The sequence below is a fragment of the Rhopalosiphum padi genome, chromosome 1 (assembly GCF_020882245.1).
Source record: "Rhopalosiphum padi isolate XX-2018 chromosome 1, ASM2088224v1, whole genome shotgun sequence".
NCBI lineage: Eukaryota > Metazoa > Arthropoda > Insecta > Hemiptera > Aphididae > Rhopalosiphum > Rhopalosiphum padi.
The window spans coordinates 40,464,009-40,484,707 of record NC_083597.1 but is presented as its reverse complement, the minus strand read 5'-3'; the positions used below and the strand labels follow the sequence as shown (position 1 = coordinate 40,484,707).

General features: G+C 26.1%; 2 protein-coding genes and 2 long non-coding RNA genes across 4 annotated transcripts in view; 3 read left to right on the top strand and 1 right to left on the bottom strand.

The window, feature by feature from the left end:
- Positions 1 to 1,016: 1,016 nt before the first annotated feature.
- On the top strand, positions 1,017 to 2,497 carry LOC132932107 (uncharacterized). Its single transcript, XR_009662815.1, has 2 exons — positions 1,017 to 1,846; positions 1,937 to 2,497. It is a non-coding gene; the product is annotated as an uncharacterized LOC132932107 (long non-coding RNA).
- A 1,642-nt stretch (positions 2,498 to 4,139) lies between these two features.
- Positions 4,140 to 7,757, bottom strand: LOC132931959 (uncharacterized). Its single transcript, XM_060998083.1, has 4 exons — positions 7,168 to 7,757; positions 6,942 to 7,095; positions 6,506 to 6,804; positions 4,140 to 5,648 (listed from the first exon to the last, which is right to left on the bottom strand). The coding sequence occupies exons 2-4, from the start codon at positions 7,078 to 7,080 to the stop codon at positions 5,340 to 5,342; spliced, it is 747 nt and encodes a 248-aa protein (XP_060854066.1). The 5' UTR covers positions 7,081 to 7,095; positions 7,168 to 7,757; the 3' UTR covers positions 4,140 to 5,339.
- On the top strand, positions 5,789 to 6,486 carry LOC132931960 (nicolin-1-like). Its single transcript, XM_060998084.1, has 2 exons — positions 5,789 to 6,097; positions 6,162 to 6,486. Exons 1-2 carry the CDS (start codon positions 5,789 to 5,791, stop codon positions 6,372 to 6,374), a joined length of 522 nt encoding a protein of 173 aa, XP_060854067.1. The 3' UTR covers positions 6,375 to 6,486.
- Positions 7,758 to 7,828: 71 nt separating the features above from the next.
- Positions 7,829 to 20,699, top strand: part of LOC132931961 (uncharacterized) — a 34,092-nt gene continuing 21,221 nt past the window's right edge. The window contains exons 1-2 of the long non-coding RNA XR_009662796.1: positions 7,829 to 8,163; positions 8,340 to 8,450. This is a non-coding gene — a long non-coding RNA (uncharacterized LOC132931961). The remainder of the gene's footprint in view (positions 8,164 to 8,339; positions 8,451 to 20,699) is intronic.

Below are 20,699 nucleotides of genomic sequence, written 5' to 3'. Positions count from 1 at the left end.
TTTGCAATTTTAGAATAGTTTATGGTATAGAGGAAAATTACGTAGTAAATTATATCATACACTTAATTTATAGATATTACATTACAATAGGATTAATATTAATTTTATTATTTACCTGTATTGATCGTTAGCATATGATCAAGATCCTAAAATTATTAATTTCTATTAGATTTTGATTTCTAAGTTGAATTCATTATATATTGTGTATCAATATGTATATTGTGTGGTAGGTATACTATACTGATGGCATTGTACAGAGGTTCCCAAACAATGGATTGTGGTTATATTTTTGGTGGTTGGCATTAAGTTTTGAAAAATGTTAAAAGTTATTGCAAAGATAATAATGAACAATATGGTATATATAAAAAAAAATATTAGTACCTATGCAGGTCATCAAAAATTAAATATTTTGACATGTATATTGTATATACTATAATATGTTTTATGTTGTTTTAAATTTAAAAATTTGTGTGAGACGATACGGAGATCTTTATAGCATGACGTCATGAACCACCTGTAGGTTTATGAGTTTATGACGATGTGTTTATGTATCAATAATATTATATGTACTTAGTATCTATAAAAATATAAAATATTATATATAGCGCAAATGCCGAATTGCCGAAATTTAAAATCAATAACTATACAGAGTGTAACAGGACTATTTAACAAATATAGTAACATTTGTAATGGAAGTTTGTTAAGAGGACGCCATACCCACATGTATTGTCTGTCTTACTAACGTACATCATAACAAATTTTCGTTCAGCAGAATACATTTTGTGATGTTAGCTTTAATATAAGAGTAAATACTAAATTTACCTATTATACAATTTAAAGGTAAGAATATTATCTAGACAATGACATACGATTTTATTGATATTATTATCATTTTAAAGTTGTAATATTTTACATAGGTAGCTATAACTCATTTTAAAATAATAATATCATTAAAATCATGTCATTGTGTTATTGTCTAGATAATATTCCTACCTTTAAATTTGATAATAGGTAAATTTTCTCTAATATTAAAGCTAACATCACAAAATGTACTCTGCTGAACGAAAATTTGTTATGATGTAGGTACGTTAGTAAGACAACACATGCGGGTATGGCGTCTTTTTAAATAGTCTTGTTACAGCTTATATTATATTCATAATATAAATGGTTGCTGATAATATGTAGTATATAGGTGCGACAAGTGTGTGTATAATATTTATTTTTTACACGTGACAAAAAAGTAGGTACCTACTACCTAATAAATCATATATAGATAAAACCAATGAATTGCGGACGAAAAGTCCCGTTTTAAAAAAAGTTGGACCTTAACTTCTACGACTGGCGCCATAACAGCCGCGTTTACTAATGCAATCATTCGCCGCATCTGTGGTCCTGCGTAATTGGCTAACAGGATTGGAGATGGATAATCTTTCATTAATCATCAAATTGAGTAAAAAGAATTTAATTGCTAGTTAAAATATAGATTAGGCACAGTCGTACAGATTAATATTTTTAACTATTTTATTAGTTTTTTCTTCATTAGAAAATACACTTTTGACGCAGAACTCCTAGCTTAGGTAAAATAAGAAAAACGTACAACTAAAATATCATAAATTCATAACGATTCACACCGGGCCGGCGCTACCTTTTACGAATCCCTGGGAAAAACTTATTTACCTAACCAATAACCATCATAGTCACCTATAGCTATAACTTATACTGGTGACATAGGTCATAGGTGTAATTAAAGGCACGAGGCCTTGGTAAAATGCCCCGCTTTGCCTCCCTCATCTAACACCGTCCCACAAGTATGGATCACTTAAGACTTGGAATGAAATTCTAGAAAGTAATATATTTTTATTAAATGTCTTTATGATATTTACGAGAAATCGATATTATTTTTACTACACGTGTTTTTGTATGTTTGTGTGTGCAGGAGATGTATAATGAAGAACAATTTAAGCATCACTGCCTTAGGGCTTGGATCTTTTGTACCGGGCGTTGGAGTTGGCTAGATGCCAAGACTTCGGGTCCACTAACATTTTATCCACCGATAACCGCTGTTACAGTTAACCAGACATCCAGCTACATTAAGTCATGTGCAAGTCAGTGCTGAAAACTCCGGATTCATATTTTGATACCATTCTCTCCTGAAGCATTTCCGCCGCTGTCAACTTATGAAGGATTCGGACACGCAGTGACCGTAGAAAAAGTGTATTACCGGATCCCGATAACAACGGAGATTTTATTTTAAAGTCCATTGTCCTTAAGCCAACTGGTGAGAGGAAGCTCAACGAATATGTATTTTCTTCTAAATAATTTTTTGGTGAATTACGTGAAATCAGCGTGCAGAGTAAACACGGTGACGTCCACTTAACATGCCATATTATTAGTATATTATCCTAACAGCTTTCACATTCGACTGTTTATTTATGCAAAAAATAAATATTTTTACGCAACTGGAAATACTATTAAAGCGTGCCGATATCTTCCTCGATGTTTTTGTTGTTTTTGAATTAACTATCGACGACGAGGGAGCAGTGGCGTATATAGGGGAGAATAGGGGTTCAAACCTCGCCCGAAATGTATGGTTGGTACGGGCATTGATTTTGATTTTATAATTAATTGGAATTTAAGAATGGAAATTCTTTTTTGACCCCCCCCTGAAATTAATTTTTATATACGTCACTGCGAGGGTTGACAATAGAATTTTAATTATTTATTTATAGTTAATTAATCAGCGGCCATTTGGGCAGAGATTACATAAAATAATACAACATTTACAACAGAAAAGAACATTTATTATAGAATATTAAAATTAAGTCTTACATTGCAGTTACCTATTTATTCAAAACCTAGACACAAACAGCGAAGTTTAAATTCGTCATCAAAATAAAAGTTAAAAGCAAGGCTGTTGCCTGTTGCATTTTCCTTTATTTACGAACGGAAAGATACCGGCCGTAGAACAAATATTAAATCAGAAAAATGCCACTTTTTCAAATATTTCACAACGACTTTTTTTACTGTTTAATAATTTACGAATAAAACATTTTTCATTGAATTTACGTCTGGACGTACTTAAGAGAGTGCAAACCAAGTTCGAGTCCTTAAGTTATCAAACGAAACGTTTAATTCAATGAACGAGTGAGCAATACTGCAGGGTTTTCAAGCAAATAATATTGTTCAAGTCTCAACACTGCCGTCTAACAAACCCCATAGATATAAGATATAACTGATGTAAGCAATGGAGCATACCTTATGAAATAGGTTCAGTAAATTTAAGGTCAGTAATATACTGACATCTTTAATAGAAAGGACCGACTTTATTTTATGTCCATATAAAGGGTGTCCGGCGTAAGGTTTTACGAATTGCGATATCTCTTGAAATAATGAAGATATCATGCTCTCGAAGCTGCAAACGTTAATGTGCAGCGGCCATCGAGAATAAATAGGTACCCCGAGCTTGCGCCCAGGATGAACAAACGTCATTTTTTTATTTCTGTTCGACGATTTATTTTTTACACGTGACAAAAAAATACCTAAAATCTAATAAATCATATATGTAGATAAAAACCAATATTGGTAAATTAGTAAATAGCCATAAGACATATCACGTATGCATGGAGTAGATTTACTAGTTGATAAAAAAAAAAAAAAACTCACAGGGTCAAGTATTATATCATGGGCAGTATCATGAAAAATTTGGGAACTTCTGGTTTACAGTATGTGATCTATTTTTTTTTTTATAAATTAAAATATGATTAACAGTTTGCAACTAATTGTAGAACAATTGCAAAACAATGAATTTATTTTAAAAATGAAACTATTAGCCAAAAAGGAATAATAATTTCCAAAATATTTAACAGTTGACTACCTAGCGTTGTTAATTGTTTTTAGAATAATTCAATTAGAAGTGTAGCATGATTACACATACAGTATAACATACTATTTTTAGAGAATAAAATATGGTTACCTATTGCATTAAGAAATGAACATAATTGAAAGTTATACAGTATTATACATAATATATAGAAAAAAGAAATAAACTAGAATGAAATGGGGTAATAGGCAAAAAAAAAAATATAAATATCAAATTTAAATATGTTTAGAATTCAGTAGGTAATAATAAAAATACAGTATTACATACATTTAAATATTTAATAACATAATAATAAAACAATAATAGTTATACAATATTATATAACTTAATATTATGTTCAAAGTAACTTATGAAAAAAAAATCAATTTTAAAATTTTCCCAAGTCATTAACAAAATAAAACAATCAAATATTTTATTTTCATTTATTCCTAAATAAACTAAAAAATAGTTTTGAACATAATTTAATAGTTTACATTTTAGGAAACATAAAAATTTATTTTGGGTAGTAAATTATTATTATATAATATGTATATAAAAATATAATTGATGATGTCTTTTTTTTAGAATTCAATAATAGCTATTAATGAGTTATATAAATGACAAATTTTCAACAGTTGTGTATAACAAAAATTTCTTTTTAAATCACAGGTTATGATTAGTATTAACACTTAATGATTAATTAACAATATGTAATAATTAAAATAATTAAAAAGTAGAAAAATAAGTTTTTTTATTTTGACAGTGTAAAAATATTAAATTTTTTAGGAAATTATAATAAGCTCGTCTATAAATGTTTTTTGGTATCAATAATTGCTTATTTTGGTATCAAGGAATGAATGATTTATCAATTTTGGTTCATTACCAATTTTTATACATATAAAAGTAAAATAGAGAAGTATGTAGTGTATAACAATAAATAAATATATGAGCACACTACACATATGGAAAATTTTTGTTTTGTTAATTCAAAAATAGTCAGTCTAAACTTCCCTATAATATAATATGAATCTTACAAATATTGCAATACAGCACATTTTGAAACATTCCGTACAGAGCATAATTTAATAATGAATTATACATTTATCAATTGATATTTATATATAAATATGTTAAATTACTGAAGCATTCGTTATTTATTATGTTATAAATCTTGATATACAATTATTTCCAGAGTTATGATAAATAATAATAAATGTTTTAATGCCAATATGAATGAACTACTGAACAGACTAGAACGGGCTGTTCTCTGACTAGAATAAATGTTTCATGATTATTTATTAATTTTTAAATAAATTTAATCTATAAACAATAAATATAGCAAACAATAAACAGTGAACTCATAACAAATTTTTCATTTATCTCTGAGACACACTTCACAAGTGAAGATTTGAACTTATTCTACTCTATAAGTATTATATTATTTTTGGTTAAACAACTATATCTTCCACAAAGAAAACAATTATTTTTTTGACTTTGCAATGGCATACCCATTACCCAGGTAACATGAACTTCCCTGTTTAGATGTGTGCACATCAAGATATGCCTGCCTTGAAAAAACACGATGACATGATTGACATTGGTACTTGCTAATGTGCACCTTGTTATTGTGTCGCAACAGTGATGTTTGGAATTTAAACGTTTTACTACATGCCAGACAATAAAACGACTTACGATGATATTTTTCTGTATCGACAATTAAAGGTTGTTCAAAATTTGATGACTGGATATTTGCAAAATCGGATCGCCTATGAGATACTTTTGGACGAGCCTAATAAATATAAAAATGTTTATTAATATATTTTGATGCTGGTACAAATTATTTATAAAAAATATTATTATTTAATACTTATTGCTATGCATAATATATAAACAACAGTCTAGTGGTAATAGAACCAAACATTTAAAAACATGGAAGATTATATTTATGAATTTAATTCCAATTTTTGTACACAGAGTCCATCTGCAGAGTATAGTCATAATTCTATTAAATTTGGAGCTAATGTATTACCAATTTATTTAAACATTAATGACCAGAAAAATCCAGATTACAACCCTAAATGTGCTGCGATGATATTAGACTTTGGTTCTACCCCACAAGATGTTGGTGAAATATATTTTAAAAATTACTATACATACATAATTTCAATTTTGGTTATGAAAATATCAAATACTGATCCGAAAAAATTAAAAAAATGGTACATAGCTATAAGACAAAAGGTTGTACACATATTTTATATTTTGTAGAAAACATAAAAATTCTATTTAATTTTTCAAATTTTAGAAAATAATGGATAATACTCATACAGAATTCCAATCACAAGACTATGTATGTATTCAATCTTCTGAAAGTGAAATAGATTGGTCAGATTTGTATAAAATAAAACTGATCTTGCGCCAACCATCACCAAATTGGAGTAAATTTGGCATAGATGACGTAAAAGTTGTTCGTAAAATTCAGTTAGAAAATGTATCAATACCATATGTAGAAAATTAGAAATATATTTTATAATGAAATAAATATTAAGTTGATTAACTTATTTAAAAATTACATAGGTAACTTATAATTAATAATAATACAATGTTGTATTTATTCATATTCATCAAAATTTAAAAATAAATACTAGCCTTATTTTTATGAATCATTTGACGCGGAACATCTGGCATAAGAGGATGTGGCGGTAAATTTAATGGATCTAAGAATGACGATTCCATTTGATTCCGTCGTTTTTGATTCAAAAGCAATGGGTGAATGTCATAACCATTTAAATGTGGATAAAACATAGTCATTGCTGATGTTGTTTTTGGAAATGTTGATAAATCGTATGTCAGTCCAGAAGTTGATGGTGATTGGTCCGTGTCTGGTTGTTCCAAATCTCCATCACACAAATCTTCAATAGAGGTTGTGCAATGTACACTTAGACCCACTAAAAATTTATACACAATCAAAGTGGGATTTAAAAATATTTCATTAGTTTAAGGAAATTTAATTTAAGAAATATTGACTGTTAAACACGGTAGAAAATAGTCATTTTTTGTTGGGAAATCTACAAATAGAACTTACACCAGTTATCAAGCATTTGATTCCCGGACATCATCTCCGATTTGGACAAACTAGATGAGCTATTTGGTGAACAATCTTGGTTTGAAGCCAGCGATTTTCCGAGATCCGTTTCATCGTCCATACTATATACGTTGATCATTGAACATCAATAAATCTAAAGATAGTATTCGCGACACATTATGTTAATAATTGTGGTAGATCTTAGTGTTCAATGAAGCGACCTTACTTGTGTTTTTGTCGTCCAGCCGACACCTGTCGGGCTGTTGTGTCATTCGAAGCGTGGTTTCTGATTCAATTGGACTGTTCAATGACGGAAGTTCAACTTAGTATTTTGAGTTTTCACCATCGTTTCGCAACGCCTTCCCTCGGTAGGTAGGTAGGTAGGTACTAGATTAGTTAGGACTTAGGACACAAAATAGCACTACTTAAACACTCAAGGAACAAATATTATTATTTATTATCAACAATTTGGCGTACTAAAAATTTATTGAAAAATCAGCTGCGGCTAGATTTTTATCACAAATACATAATAATTCAATAATAATATGTTATTATTATTAGATAAAGGGGATATTATTATTCCATAGCACTGTTGTAGCTGCAGTCGACGCGTAATTGCACGTCGGTGTAATTATTGGTCGTTTTAATTGACGCGTACGTTCGGTGGACTCGAAACAATCGTCATTATCGGGGAACGACGACGCGAAGAGCAATAAAAACATTCTAAGAACGCAAAATAATCTACCCATTGCCGGGCCTCCCGGCGAACCGTAAATCGTAATACTATAATATAGTTACTACGGTCTACAATATAGTCGGTCGAGCTCGTTGGTTTTTTTTTTTTTAGTAAGCTCTCGTGATAAACGATAATAATTGATAATGATAGAGCGACTATTTAACGGAAACGTAAGGTTATTCAAAAACAGTAATGCGATGATAACACGATTTGCGCACTGTGATAAGACCGAGCCACCGTTAGTCGTTACTGCGTCACAGAGCGCGTTAATATCATCTTCAGTTTTCAACGGTTCTCAAGTGTAGTGTAGTTAGAAAAAATAAAAACTGTGAGTGAAAACTGTAACTATTTATTTTGCTATTTGTAGCCCGCAAGTGTTGCTATAGCATACACTGCAACACCCGTGCGCACGCCTATGGTGTTGGTATACGGTAAATAATACGGATATAGCCGATATAGGTTGACACCAGCTACTATAATAACAAGGTATTAATAGTAATTAATAATACCGTATTATAGAGATGTAGCCGATACATTTTTAAATAATAAAATTTAATACCAATACATATTATAATGCTATTAAAAACGGTCGTTCCAAAAAAACGCTTAAAAACATTAATAGATATATAAATTAATTTTAGATACCTTCTATCTATGAATAGGTACATTCATTTTTACTGGAAACCTGAAAACATTAAAGAAGTATATCTATTAGAGAAGAACATTTAAGACAATAAGACATTAACGGCGTGTCGGCTTATACTGGATAAATAGTAATAAAAACATTATGTTAAATTATGTCTAATCAAGTCTATATTAGGTATAGGTACAAATTACATAGGTAATAACAATTTATACTATACTTTTACGATTTAATTGTATACTCTACTATAGACAATAATAGGAAAAAAATTCTGACAACATTTATCAAAATCGCGAAAATTTTAGTTAAAAAATTCTAACATTTTTATAGCATACCTAAGATTTTAAAAAGTAATACAAGGTTCCTCGTAAATTTTAAATACTGGAAATAAAAAAAAGTAGAGAATAATTCTGTAAATATTTTTTATGTTACAGCAGAAAAATATTTTTTTTTTTTCATTATAGCAATTAATGTGGTTAAATTAAGATATTTCCAAAATGTTGGACCATTTTGATTATTTGATGTTACAGTGAATGATGTAAACGTAGTTAATGACATAATTTACCTAAAAATTGGTAAATGTTGTAAACAGGGTTCGGGACTTAAAGCACTTAAACTCTTTAAAATAAGCAATTAAATAAATCACTTAAAAAAACTTAAATTTGAGCAAAAATATTTAATAAAAAAAAAACTTTCTTTTTACATAATAAAGTAGGTATTATAGACATAATTGTAACTGTGGTAAAAATAATATAATTAAAGACTAAAAAAAATGTTAAAACAGAATGATTAGGAAAAGTTTCTAAAAAATCAATAAAAACAAAATAAATCTTTATATTATAAAAAAAAAATCAAACTTCACTTTCAATACATTTTGCATTATTGTTTATAGATAGTAAAGCCAAGAAAGTATTCCCCCTGTCACACAGGTTTAGTTGACGCCCACAACTTATTAAATCTCGCGTTTTCGATGTTATAAAATATATATATATATATACTGCAGATAAAAAATGTACGGATGTTTTTCGTTGTATGTGTACTCGATCGGTAGGAAAATACGTTGTTGTCAATAATTTGTGAACGTATACGAGTTGAATCGACCATTATATCTGATTCATCTGTTAGCCCATAATACTTTTAAACAAACCGTCTTTTATACACACTCAAGACTCAACAGTAAACCAGAAATATAACTTTGTGGATCCTATAATAGGAGCTCATACGCAGAATGTTGAGAGGATGCTGGTAAGTCCTAAATGGGGCTACAAGAAACGAAGAGGGACTAAGACAAATTTTTTAGATACTTATTTGGCGAAGTAAATTAAATGACTGCGATCCATTTAAAGAAATTCTGAATGACATAACTGAGTCTTGGCCACCTGCATATTTTTTTATTATTTTCTGCATTTATTTATTTATATATGAATGATGTATAGTTTTTTTACGATTTATTAATTATTCATAATATATTATTATATTATTTATCTATTTTTATTTTGATCACTTGAATTTTTATGCATAATCATAAATGTATAATGTATAAATCATTTTCGTACGTTTTTTTGATTATAAATGATTGATTATTGATTATAACATAGAAAACACGAGACACGAGAGATGTAAGTTGTGGGCGTCAACTAAACCCGCGTGTCAGGGGGTATACTTTCTTATAATACTCCCGAGTCAACTGCTAGACCAGTACCATTATTGTTTTTTTAATGAAAAAAAAATACAGTAATATAATATAATCATAAAATATAATATAATATTTATTATACAAAAATTTAAATTATAAATCCTAGCAGGAATTTGACTTATATATTAACAATCAAATATTTTTTCCAACTTTTTTTCGGCTGTATACGAACTGAGTTCCAATAAAACCTTTTAGGGTGAATTGAGTCCGTGTTTTAATACTAGCTGAGACCAGTAAAACTTTAAAATAAAACATCTTCCTTCCCGTTTTTACACTTAAATTTATTATTATTTTCTAATATTTTATTATATAATACTGTACGGCTATAATATAAATAATTTAAATGTTACTTGTGTATAATTAAATGATTATAGGTATTAGGTAATGATAAAACTTCATTTTTATATTGGTAAAAATTTGTGTGATAAACATTGGATAAAATTATATCAACGATATTACGCATTTGTCTCCGACAAACGTAAATTATGGTTGGTTTTATATTTTACTCAAAATAATCCTCGGACTCGATTAGTACCTATATTATATTTTCCCCGTTTAAGGTTTATATTGGGACTCAATTAGTAATATTAGTATACAGCGCTTTTTCCGGCGTTTTAAATCCGAGTAAAGAACAGTCGAGATCAGATATTTCTATTCTTTTAACTAATATGGTATAATATTATATAAAGTTAAAAAAAAATAGAAATAAATGACCTTGACCATATATTATCTTCCAGTTTCTGCAGGCATCTCATTGTTTATTAATCTTGAATGACGATTAAATACAATAAATCAGTATTATTTTGTCTAATTCATACTAAAATAATACAAATAATGATGTTAACCTAGAGTTTCTAATTATTGTTATATAAACCTATTGGACATTTTAAAGAAAGAATTTTTTATTTTTAAAGAATTCCTCAATCCAGTCATCTTACTTTACATTTGATTGTCTTTACATAGTTATTTCCATGAAATATTGTTCACTGAAAAGGTATACAAATTGAAACAAGTATATCCGTTTAGAATCAAAAAGTTATGTGTCTCCCTAAAATATGTATTTTTAATTTGTTTTTATTGCCTAATAGAAAATTAATCATTGGACTCTTATGGTCTATGCATATTTTTGATTGTGGTTTATTTTTAAGACTAAGGTTCCTGGTAAAATTCGATATTCATTATAAATAAACGTAACATAAATTACAAATTTACAAATTATTTTAGATATTTTAGTTACTTATTATTTTATACAAATAGATACAATGAGTAATCATACTTATTAACTAGGATCGATGTATCACTATATATATATGTATATATATATATATATATATATATATATATATATATGTATCACTATATATTTATAATTTACTAGTTCATAATTATTTTTATAATAAATTTGAAAAATGATATTTAAAGTAAACAAAATTAACACTGAACACAATATTGAATAATAATTATTTATTACTTTTTCAACTGTCAATAAATCGAATTAAAAAATGTCTTACTTGGCAGTGGCGTTATTGTTATTTCGGCTCCGAAATAGGGTTGGCTCCATGGTGGCAGGGGCCGCACCCTGAGGCCCGTATTTCTAAAAATTGTACATATATTGTTAAAAAACAATTATAAGCAAAAAAATATATATATAGATTATCATATACACGTACAAGTATGAAGCTAGAGGCATAGGATGGTACCTGCTATCGATATTATGTATATTATTATGAAGAACCTATAAATAAACTAAAATAAAAATTAATATAAAATATATGATATTATTTTATTATGTTTAAAAGATTAATTGCGTGGCACATATTTTTATATGGATTACGGAAATACCATGAATAATAAGAAAAATTAATACTAAGGCCCCCTTCCAACTAAGTCTTCGGAGCCGCCTTTGTTCCGAAAAATAGGTACTATAAATAGATCCAATGCATTACCATTAACTACTTTAAACTTTATAGTCAAAGTATTTTTACTGTCTCAAAAAGTGACGACAGATACAAAAATAGAAATAAAATACAAATCATTGTAAAACCATTATATTTATCAATCAACTAAAAATTTTAAATTTTTATAACAATTTAAAATATTCCAAATATTAAGTTAATTTATTAATTGGCTATATTAGAGACCTAGAATACCTTTTATTATTATACGATGGTTAAACAATTTAAATAGCATGTAAAAGTAGAGTCGTGATAAAATATAATAGTAAAATATACATAATAATTGGAAATTTATAAGATATCTAGTTAAATTATATGGATTATTAATTTGAAATTTAAATTGGTTAATTCATTAAGTATCTAAGTATTTCATGGAATAACAACATTTTATACTTAAACGCTAAGATAAACTTATATTATATTAATTAATAAATCAATTTTTTGCCTATATATTTTTTCAAACCTTATCGACATTTTTAATTTGAATAAAACACCTGCTGTTGAGTACATGTATTTGTATTTTATTTTAAATATTTAAGAATTGTATAGAATATTATTATATTATAAAATATAAACTAAAAGTTTTAACCATTTATTATCTTCCAGCATCATTGTCTATTGATCTTGAATGATGATTTATAATAATAATTTAACATTAATTAACAATGACAGTTTTTTTAATTCATACAAAAATAACATTGATAACTAGTGTCAAATTAGTGTTTTTAGTTGTTATACTCCATTATTAATTCTTTACGATTTCATCCGGGTAATTATGTTTGGTGGGTCTACGACAGAAGATCAAAAGAAAAAGAGCAAACGCAAATGTGCGAATGAAAATATTAGCAAAAGCATAATATTATAATACAATTTATACAATTTATCATATTTGTAATAACAATTATAAGAGATACCTTTTAAATATTGAAGGGTTAGGGTCTTATAATAATCGTCAACATATTTTTTAATTATTTATCTGCAGAATCATTATATATTTTTGTTATTGGACGAACGTATGCCACTAATAAACGTCTGTTGATTTTAAAGGGCTTTTATGAACTTTCAAATTGTTGGATTATACGACCTTAATAAACAATTGAAGCCTCTTTATTCCATATTTTAGCCTAAAACAATCAAGTATGTAATATAATACACATTTAATATACATGATTGCAAGTTATTAACTAAATTTTGATTACCTTCAATAGAGCTAATTGTTTTGGGTAATCCATGTTTTGTTGCTGCATGACAATTCCATGTCTGAATTTAAAATATTGGATTTCTTCTTCTCTGTATCTGAATTAGTCAATCTCTTGGTAAATCCACGTATCTTCAAAATAGTCTACTTTATTGGTTGAAGAAAATGCTCATGTTCCTTATAGTATTCACTGTCTAAAATTTCCTCGCTTTTTCAACGTCATATATTGGGAAAAACTTAAGTACTGGTAGTAAGTGAATTTTATTGGAAAAATTTGGTCATTGATATATTTTTCCTGCATTTAATTTATAACATGCAGTTTCTGCCAAATACACTGACTGAGATAAAACAAGCAACTAAGGTTTTCGATTTGTTGAAATACTTCTTTAAAAGCATTAGTAGAGGCGTTTTCAAAATCAGTTAAAATATATTTCGGGTTTAAATTATTTTTTTATTTTTATTTTTTAGTAAACGCACATAAGTAATTATTAGATTCTTTTTTATTGGGTTAAAGTCATTGTATAGATTAAAAATATCAGATGTACAAACAATTATAATTCGTTGGTTTGATACACCATAGTCATTGATACTATCATAAAAATTAAATTGAAATAGAAATAATTGTCCCAAACATATATCATCTTTCAGCATCTGCAGGTATCTTAATATTGATCTTGAATGATGATTTAAAACAAAAAGTTCAATCATTATAACAATTTTCACTTTGTCTAGTTCATACTAAGTGATATTGCAGTAATGCTGATAAATTAAATTTTTTAATTGTTAACTCTACTGCCAGCCATTTACTTCTTCCTCCGGAGAATTATGTCGTGGTATTCTTATGGGTGCTTTGCTAAACCGTCGGTGGATAAAAATTATTTTAAGTAGTATTTTAGAACCACAATATTACATAATTTAGCTTTTTTAGCGACCGTTTATTTGATATTCACGCTTTATCATTACATGATATTTAATGATTGTTTCTCTATTAGCAATCTGGACGCGTACGATTGCCTCCAGTAACGAGGCACGGAATGTAAACTCACAAATAACTTCCACCGGACATTGTTTTAGTGTAAATATCAATAAAAGTGTTATCATTTTAAGAAATATTTTGTCTGTTTGATTGTTTTTAATATTTTTTGGACATTGAAATAAGTTTAAAAAGGTTTACATTATATATGTATATATATAACCATCTATAACCATCTATAACCATCTATAACTTGGACGTATAAAAGAGAAAAATAATAATACATTTTAATTTGATAATTAATGCCTATGTTGGTTATTTTATACATACTGTTATTTCCATTTGTCGTGAAGGTACCTATATACATTTAATTAAGATCATATTTATTAGTTATTTTATAATTATTATATCCAGCTATTTTAGTAGTTGCATAAAATAATTTTCGTTACTTTATAATTTTATATTCTATTTAAATATTTTGTTATGTAAAGAAAAACGAAGGAATTATTAAAACACATTTTACTTCATATAATTATAATTACGCAAACAATACATACTTATATATAATAATGTATAGAATCGTGCTCAAATGTTTATAACTTGTTAATGGTATTATTTTTATGACGGAATCGAGTTATTTTAAGATTAGTTTTTGAGTACTAAGTAATGGCATTTATCCGCAGAAACTTTTGGACTCCATATCTGAAAAAAAGAAGTATTTTAGTAAAAGATATTCATTTCAATACACATTTTTTCTTGCACATATAAAATATATATTGTTATAACTCACTTTAATATTGGTATTATACTAGGTACCTACTTATTTGAAGACAAGCACTATAATTCTTAAATTAAATCTTTTGAGGTTCGTGTTGTGTTCGATTAATTTTTTTTAAATTTCCTTTTTTAATAGTTCTATCAAACATCAACATAAATATAAAATTACCTAAATATATTTTTTCAATATTTAATCAATTGATTTTCGTACATCAAATCTTTTAAATTACCTATATTAAGCTCTTTTATAAAGAAAGAAAAAACCTTATAATTAGTTTTGTAAAGGTAGTTTCATATTCAAATATTAAGCCATCATCAAAGTTGATTTAAGTTATTTTTATGAACGTTCATTTGCTACAAAATTAAATTCATCAGATTCAGTTATTTTTTGGATAGCTATGTAAAATAGGGGTGATGAACCTTTTTATGTGGAAATGCCCATCTATAAAGAAAAAAAAAATGTTTAATAAGTTATATTTTACGAGTAATTCATATCTATAAACACACAGTCAAAAACTCAAAACCTACTTATCTAAGTGTAATAATGTACAGAATCTTGCTCGAATGTTTATCACTTGTCGATGGTATTATTTTAATGATCTAATTGAATAATTTTTTGGATTAGTTTTTGAGTACTTAGTAATGGCATTTCTCTGCAGCACTTTTGGATTCCATATCTGAAAAAAAAAGTAGTTTAGTAAAAGATATTAATTTCAATACAATTTTATGTTGGCACACATAAATATATATTGATTCAACTCACTATAATATTGCTATCATAGTATCATACAAAGTACCTACTTATTTGATGACTATAGCATTCTGTATCTTAGATTTGACTTTTTGAGGTTCATATTCAAATAATTGTCTTTTTAACTAACATTTTTTAAGGTTTATCGAACCTTAACATACATTTTTTTTTCAATACTCATTGGTTTGTGTAAAAAATAACCTCTTAAAATATTTATATTAAGTTTTCGGTTTTTTTTTTGTTAAGATAATAAGACAATGAAAAAAAAGACGCTTTTGTATAAATTTGCATTTTTATGACTTGAATGAAATTTACTTTTATGTTTATTATGTACTTATCAAGGTGTAGTTTTGATGTTTTGGAGATGTTTACTGTTATTTATTCTTTATTAATAAAATATTTTCTTACTTTCGGGTAAAGGTACTTACGCCATTTGATCTATTATCCTAGTTTAGTGAATCAGTAAGATTTTCTTCAGTATTCAGAATTTAAATATTTTCATATCTGAATTTTACTAATTTTAATTTAATCTTCATCCCTTATAATTGTATACATATATTCATTTAAATGTTATTAATAATGTATTATACCACGCTGTTTTAAATAAATACAACATTGATGTACATTTAATATTAAGTGTATTTATATTTTTTTAAATTAAAAATTATCGCATAACATCATTTTAGTTATAAACTTATATAAGCATGTTTATAGACATAACTATAGTTTTTAATATAATGTAGAATATAAGTATAACTAAATCGTATTTTGTTTAAACATTTTGTAAATTTAAAATTGGTTAATAGTAGTTAACTATCCCTACATCCTTACCTATACAGCTATATAATATTCATTTTAAATTATACAATATAATATTTATTTTAAATCGTCAAAAATTCGAAATTATAATCTATAAAGGGTACTTAGGCTCACATATAATAGTAAATTGTTATATTTTAGTTAGTAAATTTACATTTAGTAACTAATTCAATATAAGTTGTATAAAAATAAACTAATATTGATTTATTTCCATTTAATATCCACACCTAACAATGATGAGTGGTGAAATCTATGCAATAAACTATTCTAGAAACATTTATAATAAATACATAGTATTTGTAAATTATAAATACTTAAGTTATTTATTGTATTATATTAACAAATTAAATACACCTGAGTTAAAAAATAAGTTTTTAATATGAATAGATATAACAAAATAAAACAAGTGAGCGATGAAGCTGAAGAAGTTAAGGTTTAATATAGTATATTATAATTTATGTTGTATAACTTATTAAGACTCTAACCGTGAGTCGATTTCCGTAATAGAATATTTTATGCCGTATACATAATATCAATATTATGTTCTACATAATCATTAATCATAAATACAAAACCAAAGCTATGATAAGCGAATTATGGCCTTAATGTAAAAGTAGTTCTTGGGTAATAATCATCTATTCTACTTTTTCATAGACGATTCTATCCAGATATGGACTTGAACTCATCAATATGACTTGGTGTTCAATACTTACATACCAAAATACAGTGAAAACTCTTTATAAAGAAAAACTCTATATAACGTGAACATTACATAATAATGGTTGGTTTGCTTTATAACCCATTAGTCAATAATCATTCTCTATAACGTATAGTCACTCTTAATAAAGAAACAATATTTTATGTTTCATAACACAATTTACCTGTTAAGTATTATTAATTATAAAAATAATCGGCAAAAATGCCGAAATTTCCAAGAACGATTACATTCTTTCATTATCTACTTTTAATATCGTAATAATACCATTTTATCGATATTGAATATATTCATTTTATTACCGAAGTAATTTTTAAAAAAAATTTTGTTTTTTTAACCCTCTCTATTACGAAAACTCTCTTTAACGAAAGAAATCTCTTAGTCCATTCAGATTCGTTATAAAGAGTTTTCACTGTATTACCTTTCTCTACATTTATATAATTTAGAGGTATATCTTAGTTTCTAAACCTATTTGTTACATCTTACGTATAGTTATAAAATAAATAATTTGTTTTATATTATTTTAGTTTACGTATCAATTTAATATAATCGATTTACGATAAGCAAAGGTTATACAAATATTGATCATATGATTTAATAAAATACAATTTAAAACAATTATTATATATTATAGTATTGCAAAATTGTTAACGTTGTTAAAGTTATACTAATATAATATATTGAACGAGCTTATAAAATTTTGTGAACAAGTGTATACGAATACCTACTTTATAAAGGTAAAAAGATTATTTTTTTATAAAACGTTATCAAATATATTATTTTAGTATTAGAAAATCAACGGTAATTCATTTTAAGTTATAATCATATGTTTAAAACGCTAGTAAATATATTTTTATAACTTAAAGCATTGAGTACAATATAATTATTAAATTATAAATGTAAAATAAGTAGTGGACCTTCTTAGGTAACTATAACATATTTTACTTACGTACTAATTTAGAATTTTAACGCTCTACATTTTTTCATTTGAAACAAATCAAGTCACGATAAAATTTTTTTTAAATATAAATTATTGGTATGCAATTAAAAAACTATTGCTCCTATAAATATATGTGTATATTCTAAACACGAATACCCAATATTCACCATTAAACAATTTTATTTTAATGAAATATTGCTTATAAGAATGATTCAGTAATCAGATTAGAGATTAGTTTATTATATTATATAATATCTATGACGTGTTACGTGTATATTTTATAGTTATTATTTTTATCTAGTGTAAAAGTCGTTATGATTTATTTTTACATGCAGCTACGTGTATGTAAGAATATACATGCTTTAGGATTAGAAATTATAGTAATAAAGTGATACATGGAAATTAAATAAATTATATTATAATCAAATAATCAAATATTTTACTATTATATATAGGTATGCAATATAATTAATAAAATATGTATTTATTTTAGACCTATATATATAATTTATTTTATTTAATACAATATTGTCATTATTATTATGTTATGTTTAGGTAACAATTACCCAATTAAGCTTTAGGCCTTTTATAAGTGTTTGCTAAAGTGTATTATGTGTAAGCTCATCTGGTTTAATTAAGCCACCGGAGAGATGAGGCGAACTTCCAAAAATGTTTAAAATTATAATAATATATAAGTAATTATTATTATTTTACTATAAATAATAAAAATTTAAATAATTGGTATTTTTAATAATATATGTGTATTGAATGTATCAGGTTGAATGTATAAATATTTATAAACTTCATAAGTAGGTAAACTAAACATCTGGCTTCAGTATTTGATAATAAACTACTCAACTAATATAAGTAATTTTATAAGCATTAGGAAAAAAAAATATTTAGTTAATAAATATTTTTAATTTTTTAAAATTATTATCATTATATACGAGTTTACTCTAATTCTAAAATATAATATGAATAATGATAAATTTATAGTTTCAAACTGAACACTGAAGTATAACTTATATAAAATCATATACAGCAATATAATAATGTCAAGCATAACCTATACTTACCTATAAAATGTATTTTACACATAAATTTGAAATTTTAATTAATTATATAAATATTATATTAAATAGAATTATTAATTATATAAATATTATATTAAATAGAATTATTAATTATATAAATATTTAATTAATATTTTTTAAATTATAGGTACTTACTAATTTATAGAAATGAGTAATGTATAATGTAATGATATATCTAATACTCATTCATATATTTTAATTTTATTAAATAAAATTATTATCGTGACAAGATTGTTTCAAAATTAAAAATCTTTTCTCTTAAACTATTAACTATTAAAATAATTTGTATTATACACGAACACGCAAATTATAGTATTTTAAACTCTAATTAATTATTAAATATCTTAGAATACCTACACCTAGATAATAATATAGCTATTTATGATTAGTGTGATAAATATATTTTTTAACAATTACTAAGTTTTATAAGATACTTTAAGAACTATTTTGATATTCGCGTGTATCTGTTATGAATAAATAATAATTATTATTATGTAAATAAATAACGAACATAATATGTGATGGTTAATTGATACCCAAGGGTCTATTTTATTCGTCATACGATCGATATTCTTATGGTAAAAATAAGATTTTTACTTGGAAATGCTGTAACGGCATTTTTTAAAAGTACGGAAATTGTTTGTACGACGTACAAAATAAGCCTATTGGAGGTGACATATAGATTAAAATAAGCTATGTATACATTATATTATAGTACACAATCTATGAGTTGTCGCTGATAGTTGAATATTACTTTTAAAACATTTTTTGGTATCTCGTACATAGTGTTTAAAAAAGTAGGCAAAAACGATTTTGAGTGCAACCTGCGACGAAAATACTATTATAATATATGATATAATAATATTATTAAATGGATAATTTAATTCGAACGTATACAATAGGAATAAGGCCTTTAACATCTACAACTACTGATGTATATGCTAATTTAAGTATATAAATACATAAATATAATATTTAAATATATATTGTTTCATAGTCACGTTACAAATATTCATGTTAGTGTATATTATATAAGTAATAATTAACGTATATATACGTATAATTAACGTATACAGTATAATTAAAACGTCTAAGTCATCGGGAAGCGTTTGCGGCGATGAGTATAATATAAATATATTATGGCGCAGTACACGAATTCATTTATACATAAATAATATTATATTTATTAATATGTTATAATAACAGGCGTTAATAGTTGTTCTAGGACGGACTGACTATTTTAGAAATAAAAAAAATAAAAATTGACAGAAGAGCGATAAAACGTTGTTTGTGGGACATCAACGATACCGCGGAAAATATGTAAGTTTGGGCTTACGGGGGAGGGTTGTCGTCTATAGCCTCGATACCCTATTTCTTCACAATCCGTCAAGTGTCAGTCTATCCTCGAGCGATAAAAATATAATATATACATACACGCGGCAGATGCGCACAGTTTCGTAG

Bases quoted from the DNA above. Each gene is read 5' to 3' on its own strand.
- LOC132931959 (XM_060998083.1), bottom strand. From the start codon at position 7,080: ATGATCAACGTATATAGTATGGACGATGAAACGGATCTCGGAAAATCG. The intron at 6,805-6,941 runs GTAAGTTCTATT...ATAAATTTTTAG, and splicing joins TCAAATGCTTGATAACTGGT to TGGGTCTAAGTGTACATTGC. The intron at 5,649-6,505 runs GCTAGTATTTAT...TATATTTATTAG, and splicing joins AAATGATTCATAAAAATAAG to GCTCGTCCAAAAGTATCTCA.
- LOC132931960 (XM_060998084.1), top strand. From the start codon at position 5,789: ATGGAAGATTATATTTATGAATTTAATTCCAATTTTTGTACACAGAGT. The intron at 6,098-6,161 runs GTTGTACACATA...TTCAAATTTTAG, and splicing joins ACATAGCTATAAGACAAAAG to AAAATAATGGATAATACTCA.